Below are 16371 nucleotides of genomic sequence, written 5' to 3' on the forward strand. Positions count from 1 at the left end.
CAGGCGCATTGTAGCAGGAAATCGTGCTTACTTTGGACTCCCCAGAACTCTACGATCGAATAAAGTTCGCCGTAACACGAAGTTAACTATCTACAAAGCGCTGATTAGACCGGTCGTCCGGTCGTTGGACCTCACTTCGGAAGTGGTGCGCTGTGTAGTATACCAGGTCCGCTATGCAGTGCACAACTTCCGCAGTTAAGTCCGACGCGCGGATTCGGAGAAAAACTGCTAGTCGAACATTCTGGGTTCCAACTGCACGGAGAATAGATTTCATCGCATCCCTACAAAATATCCCTTTCTATCCACATAAAGTGTATCTTCTCGTTGCAGAGAGCGATCAATGGCGCTTAAATCTAGGCTTGTTAGCCAGGACACAGCAATGAGAGTTTAATAGAGGTGTGGAAGAAGACACTTCGTGTGCGTGAGATCCGCGGTTGGTGCAAAACATGTTACTGTTACAAGCCCATAGGAACCCCATAAGAACTTGTGTCAAATAATGATGTCACTATTTGTGTTTAAATATTTTTCTCCTTGCTAACACATAGCCATCTCTTCTGCTTCCCCACCTGTAATATACTCACTTTGAAGTGAGTGTCGAAACCGCCCTTAAATCGTTTGAAACCATGTCAAGTTGATCATCGGAACCTGCATTCTGTATAACGAGGACCTTGAGAAGTTGCTCGTTCAGATCGAGAGCTACCTAAACCGGGCCGCTTACCCACTTGTCTACTGCAGGTCATGAACCCAAGATCGTGGAGGTTCTTACACCAGGCCACTTCGTGGTCCACCGTTTATTGATCGCTGACACCGAACCATCGTATGGATAAAACCAGAAAGAGTCTTCTTAATCGCTACCAGATGAGGCAAGAACTTGGAAGCACTGAAACTCGGTTTACCTTTCTGGACTGAATTCGCCTATTTAATGAACCTATCAGCGGGATAATCGCGCTGATTGCCGGATCCTTAGTACTCTTGAAGGATGAGAAACTTCTGCTCCGGTGGTGTTCGGCCGTTTTACTTGACTCTTCCATGGTGACGACGGGAATGCTCATGTCGTTTTCGTGTGGACAAAGGATGGACTAAGGATGGACTAAGGATGGACCAAGCAACCAAGCAATCAGCCAGCACTGATGATGACGCAGTTCTCGCTTCTCGCAAACATGTAACGTTGCTCAAATCTAACAGATCTTAGCTCTGCCGTAATTCTGCAAAGCGAAGTAAGCGTCATTCCAAATTTCGACATCTGTTGGTATATATCTGGTGAAATGATAACACTGTGGTATATCTGCTACATTGGGATGCTAGATCTAGTGGTAATGTAGCATTTATGGAAGAAAAATAGCAAACGATCAAGAGTTTGATGAATAATAGTCAAAATTGACAATAACACTTACGCCACTTTGCAAACGAACGGCAGCTTTTGCTTGTTTGTGACGCCTTTTTACAAATGCAAACCTAAAGCATCGTTCCATGGTGCTCAACCACTCCATTCAGTCGAGATACCCGTTACTTGGAGTGAAGCTCCCATGATAAGGTACCATACGTAGCTTAAAAATATAAAATTGGGTTAATGCTGTCCTTTATAATGTTTTTATTGTACTTGACAAGCCCGTGCACAAGGGGGGGGGGGGGGAGGGGGGGGGGGGGGGTGGTCGCCCCTCCGCCTTTTGCCGAAATTGAGAAAAAAAACCCTCCCTTGGCGCCACTTCTGTGCACGGGCCTGGTACATGAACTTAACAAGAAGTACTATTATTTATTATTGACTTTTTATTCAGGGGCAATTCAGCCCAAGACTAATTCGTCCCTTAACAAAAATATTCTTAGGATTTCACAAAAAAATGAATACGAGTTGATCAACTTCATTATAATAGATTTATTTGTATTTTTTCGGTTTCTTTATTTGGCTTGTATTGTTTGTTACATCTATTTTGGAATGGTGTTGAATTAAGCAAAACTTTAATAGATTATCTGTTATAATTGTTTTAATTTTTTTATACCAGAGTACTGATTACAAACCGTTTCAAAATTCTATACATACAATAATTCATCAAACTCAAATAATTAAATGCTATTTTGATTCGGTTTCATTTGCGCTTTACGTATTGTTTGTGATTTTTATGTACATTGCTGCCAATCAAAGAATTGGTAGAACTTATTTATACTGGAGTTTCGAGAATATTCGGAAATTCATATGATACTGCAAATCGGTTTTGTTCAACCGAAATTTATTTCAATCCTTACGATTTTTCTAGTTATCAGTAATAATCAACTAAATTAAGTAATTTTAAATACTAACTTTTGCTCTAATGCTAATTTATTGCAAGTTGCCGTGGAATGTTAATAATCTACTCTCACTAAGCAATCAACTTTTTAGTACGAACCATAGTAATGTACGAGCGATCAAAGAACTTTCTTCGCCTAGCTTCATTTAAGTATGTACAAGGATTTCCTTACCAAAATCATCATCACAATTTTCGTTTGAACCGAAACCATTTCCAGATTTCTTCTAATCACTGGAGGACTTGTCTCCGTTGTGTCTCGTCGGGGAAGGAGAATCACCTAAACTTGACACACTGTTATTGTTCATGCTGGCGGGGTTGTTATTGTTCAGATTGGGGGCACCTAGGGCGGACAGTCCGGCAGCGTGGCTGCTCAGATGGTGATGCATCGAGAGATCACTGATGAAATCACTCGGCTTGCGACCACTACTGAGAGCGGTGTGCAGCGAAAGTGGTGGCAGATGGAATCCGGGAAAGGCAAGGCCTGCAGCTGCTGCGGCTTGAAGCGAATGTAGCAGGGCTGCCGAGTGTTCTTGGGCTTTCCGGCGTAGCTCAGCTACCGATGACGAACGGGGATCTGACGGGCCAAGCGATCCGCTACTGGTTGGAGTTGTTCCGGCACTGACGATCGAGTGAGCTAGCGAAGTGCACGTTGGTGAGGACGTGGCCGTCGACGACCCGGTGGTGATCGGGGACTTTGCTGGACAGCACGAACACAAACTTGGGAAGGCCGCTGTAAGGAATGATAAGTAAGGTAGAAGATGGTTGATTAGTTCATGGGAATTCGGAACTATGGCAAATATCGTATCTACCTTTTAGATTTGGAAACAATGGTGGGGCAAATTGCGATCCCAGGGATGCCAAATGTGGAGGAAGAAATAGTGGCGGAGTTGTCCTTGGCTGGCCATTATCCAATACCGGTCGGAATCCACCGTTACTGAAATGAAGAAAATAGAAGAAAGTTCATAAGCTTATACTGTTTTCTCCTTAATGAAAATTAGATAATTTTCCAATACGTATGTGTCGCTTTTACTAATTTGTACATACATGTACTGTATTTGTATGTCAAGCATATTTCAGTAACAAATTTTGAAAACGACGTATAATCAATGCTACACCATTGATTATACGTCGTTTTCAAAATTTGTTACTGATTTGATGTTTCGACAACTGTGCAGACTAACAAAATCTCCTTTTCTATTGCTGTGACGATTCGCACAACTCAAACGAAATAAATGCAAATTCAAACAAAGTGAATAAAAAATAAATGATTTGATAAATTTGATAACTTCTAGCTCAATGCTCGCCCCCTGGGATAGATAGCATCCCAACTATATAGCAAGCTCTGGCTAGGTCCTTTCTCGTTCATAGCACTGATTTGGTTCTCGTTCGTGCGTTACGAGATGTGCCACTCGAAGCTTCGGATTGATGCCAAACAGCCAATCCTGCTACCTGCCAGCAAACCAGCAGCAAGCACCAACAGCAATGGAGCTCCCACAAGAACTCTTGTCAAACGCAGCAGCATCCCGGGCGGACACGTGGAAGCAGGTGCATTAAAATTTGATTCAAATCGATTTTGACAAGCGTAACGTAATATCCCTCCGCCCGGTCGGTGTCAGTAGGTAGCCATCGTCCCGGTGGGCAACTACGAACAGTGAGAGCCAGAGAATAGCATGGCAGGAAAGTGGTGCTCTGGGCGGGTTTTACAGAGCTTGGGAAATATCTATGCAGATTGAATTTGATAGAATTGATAAATTTTCAAAACAAAATGTTGTTGGCACATTTTTGTGACAATTTTACTATAAACCCAACGATACTATTGATTACTTTCTATGGTAATTTCTGGAACTTACATAGGAGACCTTACGTATTTTCGACTGTTTTGTTCCTTTCGTCATGGGATATTTTTTTAAACCTTTGCAACGTAAATTTGGTCTTAAATCTTTCCCAACCGAACTGCAATATTCGACCAAGTTATAGGCAATTTACCCGACAAAAACTCCTCATGACGAAGAGAACAAACCTGTCGATAATATCTAAAGTCACCCTATGCATACATACACCCCTCTCCGCCACACAAAATTCTCTTGCACACCGCCGAAGATCGTCCTAAGCACGCGTCGCTCGAAAACTTCGAGTGCTCGCAGCTTCGCCTCGAGCATAGTCCATGTCTCGTGTCCGTAGAGGACCACAGGTCTTATTAGCGTGTTGTACATGGTTCACTGGGTACGTGGGTGAATCTTTTTAGACCGCAGATTCTTCTGGAGCCCGTAGTAGGCCCGACTTCCGCTGATGATGCGCCTTCAAATTTCACGACTCACGTTGTTGTCAGCCGTCAGTAAGGATCCTAGGTAGACGAATTTCTCTACCACCTCGAAGGTATCCCCGTCTATCGTAACATTATTACCCAGACGGATCCGGTCGTGTTCGGCTCCGCCTACCACCATGTTTGAGGCATTCACCAGTCCGATCGTAGCTGCTTCGCGTTTCAGGCGGGTGTACAGCTCTGCCACCATTCCAAATGTTCTGGCAATAATGTCCATGTCGCCCGCAAAGCACACAAATTGACCGGATTTTGTGAAAATCGTTGCCAGGCTGTTGAACCCGGCTCGTCGCATCACACCTTCCAGAGCGATGTTGAAGAGTAGGCATGAGAGTCCATCACCTTGTCGCAGTCCCCGGTGAGATTCGAATGAACTGGATAGTTCACCCGAAACCCTTACGCAGTTTTGCACACCGTCCATCGTTGCTTTAATCAGTCTAGTCAGCTTCCCAGGAAAGCCGTTTTCGTCCATGATTCTCCATAGCTCTGCGCGGTCGATACTATCGTATGCCGCTTTGAAGTCGATGAACAGGTGGTGCGTTGGGACCTGGTATTCACGGCATTTCTGGAGGATTTGCCGTACGGTAAAGATCTGGTCCGCTGTCGACCGGCCGTCGATGAAGCCGGCTTGATAACTTCCCACGAACTCATTTGTTTTAGGTGACAGACGACGGAAGATGATCTGGGATAGCACTTTGTAGGCAGCATTCAAAATAGTGATCGCCCTGAAGTTCTCACATTCCAAATGGTCGCCTTTCTTGTGAATGGGGCAGATTACCCCTTCCTTCCACTCCTCCGGTAGCTGTTCGGTTTCCCAGATCCTGACTATCAGCCGATGCAGACAGGTGGCCAACTTTTCTGGGCCTATCTTGATGAGTTCAGCTGCGATACCATCCTTACCAGCTGCTTTGTTGGTTTTGAGCTGGTATCGCTATTCTGTCTGTTACAAAAACCGTCGAGATAGTGCTCCAGCGTAAGAGGGGGATTCGTGCAAGAGGTGGTACCTGTACAAGATTCTAGGAAGATACTTGCAGAACCGAGTACTAATTTATGACTACAGAGGAGGTGGGCGTGGATTCGGAGAAAGGCTAGTGCATTCGCAATACAAGAGGTGGTCCAAGGTTTCGAAGTTGGCTACGTAGGTCGTGGTGCGCTGCGGTCGAACATCCTGGTAGCGTTGCTGTCGTGGCGTCGGTCTACTGGGTTGAATCCAAGCCCACGGTTTGAAAGGGGTCCCCAATAAGGGCCGCGGCAGGTGGAGACACAACCTTCTGGTGTAGCTCATAGGACTGTGAGAAAACTGCCCACTTAAACGCATGGGAGCCAATGTTTATCAGCAATGCCCAAAAACCGCTGATGAGTGAAGACGATCCTCCCATCATGTCGAGTCTATTCGATCTCGTCGACACGAACCACCAGCAGCAGCAGTAGTAGCATTCTCTCTCTCTCCAAACTTGGAACAACCAGGGGTGTAAGGTCCTACCCTCTACGCCCACCCAAACATGCCCACCTGCGCGCCATCTACTGTTGGTTCTAATTTGTAAACATATTTTGTTTAATGGTTTTATAAACATCAACAGTAGCACAAATATCAGTTTTTTTTTCTCTCGATTTAGATGCTTATGATCAGTGTTTTCGGTAATTATCGAAATTCCTTGAGTCGTAATGTTAAATTATCCTCTCATTTGAGAAAAACAATCGCCCAGAGAGTTTTCAATTTATAGTCGATTTTCGCACTCCAAACAAAGCAACAACAAAAAACAAGCGAAAGTAGAGGCCAATATTTCATAATGGTGAAAACACAACACTGATTTTTTTTGGAATGAAATTTTTCAGTCTAATATGCTGAGTATGACAATCTTTATGTTCAAATGACATACTGGCTTGCTTTCAGCATGATAAAACGGTATTAAATTTAGTTTTGCAATCGAAAATTGTTTTTTTCTTGTTTGGTAGTTACGTCTTTTTACTGGTTCTAAAACATGATAGAGGGTAGGCGAAATTTGTTCCCAGTTGACAGTCAACTTACACCCCTGGGAACAACGCAATCAGTCGAACATTGTCCCGTAGATGGGCTGCATCGAGCCCGAAACCGGTTGGCATTAAGGTAATTTTTAAATTATTTTGACGATTGTAAGAACCATAGGTGTCGTGCCTTATCTCGCGTCGCGTTTCGTGATTGCAGCTCATAGGGCCTAAAGGGTAGTGATACCTTTGCCTTCAGCAGGTCAGATCGTGTTGCACCTGCACGTAAGTATCAGATCTTCATGTTTCCAAACCAGTTAGACGTGGACGTGGTGGTTGACTCTGTCCGCCTTCCGAGGACAAAGGGAGCCATTGAAGGTCGTTGCTGCGCAGCTAACCTTTAGGGTGCGATGTGCCCTAGTCCCTCTCTGAAGCAATGGCTTCTTGGTGGTTCCGGAGAGACGTAGGGTTTGGCGACCATGGGAATGTGTTTAGTGGGTCGAAGAGAGAGTAGTCCTGGTTTTCACTTTGTTATTAGTTTTTGGTAGAAGACGGTCCTTAACCCCACACTTCCTGGGCCTTCTGTCCCGGTGCCTGTTGAGCAGATTGAGATTGAGCAGGAAAATAAACTGGAACCACTCAAGTTAATATATGAGCTGTACCGGAGGATTTGGTGAGCATTACAATTATTGCTAATAATAAGCGAAAAAAAAATTAAAGTGCAACATGGGATGACTTGCTTGAAATCATCCGTAGGGCATGGTTCATTCTTCGGTAAAATAAACTAAACAATAGACGTGATTTCTGTTAAGGTTTCCACCAGATATTTAGCGTACATTCAATTGTTCGCGGGGTTGTCTTTAGTGAAAAGAGATGGTGTGAACCGGTTGAAATGTAAGCTAATACTAATCGGGTCTGGTTTATTAAAAATCAATTTGGGTTACATTGTGTTCTATTGCGTGTGTGGATGAAATGTGGAGTACAATAGTGTGTTGTGTTGGGAGAATTCAGAGAGCTATTGCAAATACTATTGATAATCGTTTTCGGTGTATTGGAGTACCTATCGGTTGCGGATGCAGCAGGTAGATCGGATGCTGTCGATGTCGCACCGATTGGTGATGCAACACAGTTGAAGCTGATGATGCTACAGTACTCCCCTCCTAGACTAGGTTTCCTTCTAGCGGTAGCGGAGTGGAATAACGACTCGTCGACCAGAACGAGTGACCCTAGTCGATGGAGTCGTAGCGGATGTTGTAGCTGCCGAATCTGGTGCATTCGGTGAATTCTGATCGTCCAGTGTGTAGGCGGGTTTCAGGCGGTCGACCGAAACGTTTACTGTCCGCCCCTTGATGCCACGGCTTACCACCTCGAAGGGTCCTTCGTAGGGAGGTGATAACGATGGCCGAATCGAATCGTTGCGCACGAAGACGTTCTTGCACGATTGAAGGTCCTGGTGAACGAAGAAATTGCGGGTGCCGTGCCACACTGTTCCTGTCGGGCGTAGATTGCTCATGGATTTTCAGAGATTTGCAACAAATTCGGTTTCGTTTCGGCCCTTCGAACTATCGACGAAAAACTCGGATGGAATTCGGAGGGTTGTTCCGTAAACCATCTCGGCCGGAGATGCCTTGATGTCTTCCTTGTAGGTTGTTCGCAGGCCAAGCAAGATCATCGGCACATGTTCGCTCCAATGATCGGGATCGTGGCAAAGGATGGCTGATTTCAAGGTCCTGTGCCACCGTTCGATGACACCATTCGATTGGGGGTGGTTCCAAGCATGCGAGTCAGTTCGAAGAACAGCGATGATACGAATTGCCGTCCTTGGTCGGTAGTGATGTAGGCTGCAACACCAAACCTAGCAATCCACCCGGAGACCAGAGCTTCAGCAATCGCTGGCGCAGTCATGTCCGGTATGGGAAACGCCTCAGGCCACCGAGAGAATCGATCAATGGCCGTAAGGCAGTAGCGATGTCCTTTGCTTGGCGGAAATGGTCCAACAATGTCGATGTTTACCCAAAAAGATGCTGATGTGGGAAAATCGACTGTCGGGCGCAGAGTAACGGGACACTGGCAATTGCGTGTGGCGAGTCACCTTCGATCGCTGGCACTGGAGGCAGCTCCTGGCGAAAGCAATGCTGTCCTTGCGGATGCAGGGCCAAACGAATCTCTCCGTCATCAATTTGGCCGTTGCACGCGTTCCAGGGTGCGACAGCTGAGTTCCAGGGTAGCTTGCAGAGCGACGTTATGGAACGGTTTCGTCACAAAAGGACGAATGCGATCGCCTGAGCAATCACAAAGCAATTGCTTCGTGCTGCCTGGAACGGTAAAAAGCTTTAACTTTAAAGAGGTTTTTGATTTACCTTGCTCAGTGAAGAGAATTGTCAGACAAAAGAGGCACAAAACAAGCAACAAAGAAGGTGCGACGATTACTCTTTATCCCTACTGGTAACAGATAATGACATGATCTCGAAATTTTTTGTTGCAGACAAAACGGAAGCTGATTTTGTTGCGTACTTTTCAACTCGTGAATAATCAATTTTTGCTAACCCAAAGTCGAAACTGTTTGATGATAGAGCTTCACCAGAGTTGCAGTGTTTACCGACTCGAAGTTACCGTTCGAAAATCGCAATGCAAGGCTTAAAAATATCTAAACTCGTGGTGTACGATGTTAATCCCATTATTTTTAAGTTGGGACAAACTTATGTCGCATGGGTTTGTTTGTCGCAACAAATACAGGTTACGACATTGTCATTATTGTTGCGCGATGGTTGAATTTTGATTCACTGACCTTGCTGAATATCGCGAAGCTCGTCGTCGGTCTTCTGGTTATCAGCAAGCGCGTCGAAGTTGATCGAGGGTGCAGATTGGATGGCAGCGATGCGGGAGAGCAAGTCCGCCACGATGTTTTCCTTGCCAACTATGTGCCGGATATCTGTCGTAATTTGCCCAATGAAGTCCAACTGGCGAGCTTGTCGGTTTGAGGCTTTATCGAGCTTCTGACGAAAGGCGAAGATGATTGGCTTGTGATCCGTATAGATGTGGCAGCTTCGTCCTTCCAGCATGAACTTGAAGTGCCGCACAGCGAGGTAGATGGCGGTCAGTTCACGGTCGTAGGTGCTGTAGCGAAGCTGGGCTTTGTCGAATTTCTTCGAGAAAAAACCCAAAGGTTGAGCATGCCCATCGACGATTTGGTGCAGCACTGAACCTGCAACGATGTCTGAGGCGTCGACCCAGAGCGACAGTTCGGCGGATTTGGCGGGATGCGAAAGAAGCGTTGCTTGGGCGAGCTGCTGCTTGCACCGCTCGAAAGCTGCGCGGGTTTCATCACTCCAGGTCAATGGTGTACGATCGTTGCGCTTGTTGCCGGGGGTCATCGCCAGCAGCGGAATTTGAGCTTCGATCGCATTCGGGACGAATCTTCGATACAAGTTGATCATCGCCAAGAAGCTTTTCAACTCCTTCACTGTGGATGGTAGCTTGAAATTCTGGATGGCCTCCATTCGGTCAGGAAGCGGGCGAATCCCTTCAGCTGAGACGGAGTGTCCCAGAAAATCGAGTGCTTCACGGCCGAATTCGCATTTGGCAACGGTTATTGCCAGGTTGTGCTGCTTGAGTCTCTCAAACAGCTGACGTAGATGGTCCCGATGCTCTTCGGGCGACGACGAGGCGATAAACAAATCATCGATGTAGGGAAAAATGAAATCCAATCCACGAACGACTTCGTGAATGAGCCGTTGAAATGTTTGGGCCGCATTCCTCAATCCAAACGTCATGAATGAAAACTCAAACAGCCCGAATGGCGTCGTGATGGCCGTTTTTGGAATGTCGTCGGGATGAATTGGCACCTGATGGAACGCCTTCTGCAAGTCAACTTTAGAAAAATAGTTTTACCTTGCAAAATGGTCGTGAAGTCACTAGCGTGCACAGGGGAGGGCAAGGGGGGGCACTTGCCCCCCCTTCTATAAAAAAAATCTATGCACCATTTTTTCAATTCTTGAACCTTGGATCTTACCACGCAATGTTGAGAATCACTGAGCTATGGTGCACCATTGACACATACAATTTCTTAGTATCTCATGCACCATCTTCTAACTAAACAGTGATGTCAGCACCATATTTGAAAAACATGCACCATTTTGGCATTTCGTATTCCAAAACTGTATTCCATGGTGACTTCGGCACCACATTGAATTCTAAGCACCATTTTTGCAATTCGTGCACCTAGCCATACAAAATAACGAGTATCGCTGAATAACAGTGACGACTAATACAGCACACTAACATCATGCACCTTCTTCAAAGCTTTCAATGCACCATCATGATGTCCACAGAATAATCTAGGTATCCACGCATTATGATGATCGCATGAAATGTCTTTTTATCAATTAAGTATCTAATACCTCATACAGATATGCACCATCATGAAATTTCATGCACCATCACAGCTCTTCAAGCACCATTTCAGCGTTTATCATATCACTGAGCCGTGAGCATCACTTAATTTTTTTTTTGTATGCTATGCACAATTTTTTCAATTCGTGCACCTAACCATAAGCTCTGAAAAACGGTGACAACTAATGCATCATCTAGTATCATGCACCTTCTTCAAAGCTTTCCAACCACCATTTTGGCATTCACTATATCATCTTGGCATCTTATGCACCATCATGATGTGGTTCACAAGTGAATTTGATGCACCATTTTGGCATTTCGCATACAAAATAGCATTACTTGTACCTGGACTATGTTAATTTCTGTGCCGCATTGAGTTTCCTGCACCATTTTTGCAATTCGTGCACCTACATATGGAATTTGTTGAGTATAACTGAATCATGGTAAAACTAATGCACCATACATACATCATGTAGCTTCTTTGCATTCCATGTACCACCATAAATATCTAAGCACCATCTTATGCGTCATCTAAGCATTTAATTCACATTTGAATTTCATAAGCTCCATTTTGCCATGACCTACACACTTAATTCAGATTGCCGGGATATCAGCATTTTTCCATTCTTTTGCCGAGATTTGCACAGCCGAGTAATCAGCAAACAACAATTTTGCTGAGATCTCAGCATTTTTGACAGCTCATTGCTGAGCTTCGGCAATCGTTTTGCTGAGAGTCAGCTAACATATGTCACTTTTTGCTGGGATATCAGCTGATAGTTTTACTGAGCAGACGGCTGTGCGCGTTTTTGCCGAGCCCGCAAATCTGTTTTGAGTGTGTACACCCAATTGTATTCCATGTACCTGATCCATGTTGACTTCCGCACCACATTAAATTCGATGCATCATTTTTGCAATTTTTAATTTTGGATCTAACCACCCAATGTTGAGAATCACTGAATCATGGTGGCAACAAATGCACCCCTGATACATACAATTTCTTAGTATCTCATGCACAACCATGATGTTCTCAGAATCATTTTTAGGCTAATCTCACGCACCATCTTTTAACTAATCAGTGATGTCAGCACCATATTCGAATAACATGCACCATTTTGGCATTTCGTATTACAAAACATTTTTGCAATTCGTGCACCTAGCCATACACAATGTCGAGTGTCGCTGAATAACGGTGACAACTAATACAGCACACTAACATCATGTATCTTCTTAAAAGCGTCCAAGAATGATCTAGGTATCCACGCATTATGCTGATCTCATGCACCATCTTTTAATCAACTAGGAACCTAATGTATCATGCTGATATGCACCATCATGAAATTTCATGCACCATCAAAGCTTTCCAAGCACCATTTCAGCGTTTATTATATCATCTAGGCATCTGATGCACCATTATGTTGTGAGCATCACATAAAATACTTTTATTTCGTACATATTCTATGCACCATTTTTGCCATTCGTGCACCTAACCATGCAACATGTTGATAATCTTTGCATAACGGTGACAACAAATGCAGCTCACAAGCATCATACGTCTTCTCCCAAGCCTTCCATGCACCATTTTGGCATTCATTATACCATCTAGGTATCTTATGCACCATTATGATGTGGTTTAAATTTGAATTGATGCACCATTTTGGCATTTCGCATACAAAATAGTATTCCACGTACCTGGAACATGTTGATTTCTGTGCCACATTGAGTTTCCTGCACCTTTGCACGAATTGTAAGTGCACCTTAATATAAAACATGACGAGTATAACAGAATCATGGTGAAGCTAATGCACCATACAGACATCATGCACCACCATGATGTTCACAGAACCATCTAGGCAACATCTCACGCACCATCTTTGAATCAAATATGTGTCTAATTGCGAAATAATGCACCATCGTTAAATTTCATGCATTACTAAGGCTTTGAATGCGTAATCGTGGCGTTCACTATATCATCTAGGCATCTATTGCACCATTATTATTGTATGAAGTTTCGTACATCGAAATAGCATTTCTTGTACGATGTCAACTCTAATGCATCATACTGACATCAAGCACCATCTTTGAATGACATGCTCCATATTAGCATTCAATGCACCATACCAATGAACTCAGTGTTATCAGAAGATCCTATACACCGCGGTGACATCATGCACCTTTATTGCCTCACGCAATTTGATTTTTACGCAGCACCAACATTTATATGTTTAAGGTGAATATATGACGAAGCCACACCTCGAAATTTCAAGAGCACAAATCTGAAGAACCGAATGTCGGTTTGAGCTGAAAAGTTGATCGTGGTGAGGCTGTGGCTTCGTCATATATTCACCTTAAGGTACACCGGGGCAAGTTGAAACGGGTGGGGCAAGATGAAACACGAAGTTTTGAAACAGATTTCAATACAATTTGGAAATTTATCCTTCGCTAAAAGATTGTTTGAATAAAAAACTATGTGTTATGGCGATCAAACTGTTTATCATCATTAGAAAACATCATGTTAACCCGCTGTTTCATCTTGCCCCACCCGTTTCAACTTGCCCCGGTGTACCTTACACCATCTCCAAATCTCATGTTTTATCTTAGCATTCTATAAATCAAATTGCAATTACTTGCCACGCATGAATGATCTCGACGTTCCCTTGATCATTAAGGTATATAATGAACCATACTCACATCACACACCTTTTTGAATTTTATACACCTTCTTGGTGTTCATTGTATCATCCACAATTGAATTTATGTACCATTTTGTGATTCGCGCAACAAAATAGCATTCCGTGGATCATTTTGAAAATCACTTTACCAGCTGGAGAAATATCTGGAGTAATCCGTGGAGGCATTCTAGGAGAAATCCGTGGAGAAATTTCAGGGGGAATCCTTGAAGGACTTTCTGGAGGAATCCCTTAAGGCATTACTAAAGAAGTGCTTGAAAGAATTCTTGAAAGAAGCTCTCAAAAACTGGAAGAGGAGTCTAGAAATTCCTGTAGAATTTGCAGGAGGAACTACTAAAGGAATTGCTGGAAAAATTATTGAAAGAAATCCCTGGAGGCATTCCAAAAGGAATCCTTGAAGAATTTCCTGGGGGAATCCGTAGAGGAATTCGTGAAAGAATTCATAGAGGAATTTGTGGAGAAGTATTTCGAAAAACTTCTGGACAAATTTCTTGAAGAGTTTCAGCAGGGGTCATTGACGATCCCCTGGAGGATTTCCTGGAGTAAACTCTGGAGGCATTCCTGGAAGAAATCCTGGAGGAATTCATGGAAGAATTTCTGGAGGAATCTCTGAAGGCATTCCTGAAGGAATCCTTGGAAGAATGCCTGGAGGTTTCCTTGTAAGAATTCCTGGAAGAACTTCTGGAAGAATGTCCGGAGGAATTTCTGCAGGAATCCCTGAGGAAATTTCTGGAGGGACATTTGGAGGAGTTTCTAGAGAATTCCTGGAGGAAGCTATGAGAAATTCCTGGAGAAATCCCTGATATAATCTCTGGAGGAATTCCTGAAGGAATCCGTGAAGGAATTACAGGATGAAACACTGGAGGGGTAACAGAAGGAATCCATGAAGGAATCCATGAAATAATTCATGGAGGAATTCCAGGAAGAATTGCTGGAGGAATTCCTGAAAGATTTTTTGGAAAAATTCCTGCATGAATTTGTGGAAGAATTACTCGAGGAATTCAATGACAAATCCTTGCAGAAATTACTGGAGAAATCTCTGTAGCAATTTGTGGAGCAATTTCTGGAGGAATCAGTGGAGGCATTCCTGAAGGATTTTTTGGAAGAATCTGTGAAAAAATTCTTGGAGGAATTTCTGGAGGCATTCTTTCGAGAATTATTGGAAGAGTTTCTGGAGGATTTTCAGGAGGAATACTTGGCTGAATCCCTGGAGACATTCATAGAGGAAATCTTAGAGAAAGCTTTGAAAAATTCCTGGAAAATCCCTGCTGAAATCCTAGAAGGAATTCCTGAAGGAATCCGTAAAGAAATTCAAGGATGAATCCCTGGAGAATTACTATAGAAACTTCTGGAAGAATCCCTAGAGGTTTTTCTGGAGAAATTCCTAAAAAAATGTAGGAATTCCTGGAAGAATTTCTGGGGGATTTCCTGAAGGTATTCTTTGAAAAAATTCTGGAAAAATATTTGCGGCTTTCTGGAATGATTAAACGAACTCCTCGAGCAAAAGAATTCCTAGAGGGATTTTTGAGGAATTTCTGAAGAAATTCCTAGAGAAATTCCTGGCGAAATCCATGGAGAAATCTTTCGAGGAATTCCTGGAACAGTTCCAGGAGAAGTTTTTTTATTTCTGGAGAAATTCATGGAATAATTCTAGAGAAATTCTTGGAGGAATCCATGAAGAACTTTTTAGATGAATTTCTGGAGCAATTAATAGAGAATTTTTTATAGTTGTCCCAGGAGAAATTTCTGGAGAGATTCCTTGATAAATTCTAGACAAAAAAATCCTGACAAAATGTCTGTAGAAATCCCTGGAGAAATTTCTCGAGGAATTCCTGGAAGAGTTCCGGGAGAAATTTCTTCAGAATTTTCTGGAGAAACCCGAGCAGGAATTCCTTCAGGAGTCGTTGCAGAAATTCCTGGAGGAATCTCTGTAGAAATTCCCGGAGGTATTCAAGATGGAATTTTTGAAGGAATAATGGAGGAATTCCCGGAGCAATTTCCGAAAGAATTCTTTGAGGTATTTTTTGCGAAACATTCCTGGAGAAATTCCTGGAAGATTTTCTTGAGGAATCTTTGGAGAAATTCCTGGAGGAATCCATGTTTGCATTCCGGGAGGTATTTCTGGATAAATTCCTGAAGAATTTTTTGGTGGAATATCTAGAGAAATTCCTGGATGAATTCTTTAAGGAATTTTTGGACAAATATTTAAGGCTTCCTGGAGAAATGTCTAGAGGAACTCCTCGAGGAATTTGTGAAGGACTTTTTTGAGTAATTTCTGAAGAAACTCATGGATGAACTCCTTGATGAATTCCCGAAGATATTCCTGGAGGAATGCATGGAGAAATCCCTATAGGAATTCCTAGAGAAACACCTAGAAAAGATCCGGGAAAAAATCCATGCTGTAATCCTCGGAGGGACTCCTGAAGGAATCTGGAAAAATTTCTGCAGGATTTCCTGAAAGAATTCTTTGAAAAATTTCTGGAAAATATTTGCGGCTTCCTGGAGGAATGATTTAAGGAACTCCTCGAGAAATTTCTGAAATATTTCCTAGAGGGATTTCTGAGGAATATCTGAAAAAAATTCATTGATGGAATTCCTGGCGAAATCCAAGGAGGAATCCCTGGAGAAATTTTTAGAGGGATTCTTTGAGAAATTCCTGGAACAGTTCCGGGAGAAGTTTTTACTGGAGAAATCGGTGGATAAACTCTTGGAGGAATACCTAGAG

General features: G+C 43.3%; 1 protein-coding gene across 1 annotated transcript in view; it reads right to left on the minus strand.

The window, feature by feature from the left end:
- Positions 1–2249: 2249 nt before the first annotated feature.
- LOC109411791 (diencephalon/mesencephalon homeobox protein 1) overlaps positions 2250–16371 on the minus strand; it is a 117075-nt gene continuing 102953 nt past the window's right edge. The window contains exons 8-9 of the mRNA XM_029855331.2: positions 3092–3216; positions 2250–3012 (exon numbers count right to left, since the gene is read on the minus strand). Of these exons, the coding sequence (XP_029711191.2) occupies positions 2507–3012; positions 3092–3216 (631 nt within the window). The 3' untranslated portion in view covers positions 2250–2506. The remainder of the gene's footprint in view (positions 3013–3091; positions 3217–16371) is intronic.

The sequence above is a fragment of the Aedes albopictus genome, chromosome 2 (genome assembly GCF_035046485.1).
Source record: "Aedes albopictus strain Foshan chromosome 2, AalbF5, whole genome shotgun sequence".
In the NCBI taxonomy this organism is placed as follows: domain Eukaryota; kingdom Metazoa; phylum Arthropoda; class Insecta; order Diptera; family Culicidae; genus Aedes; species Aedes albopictus.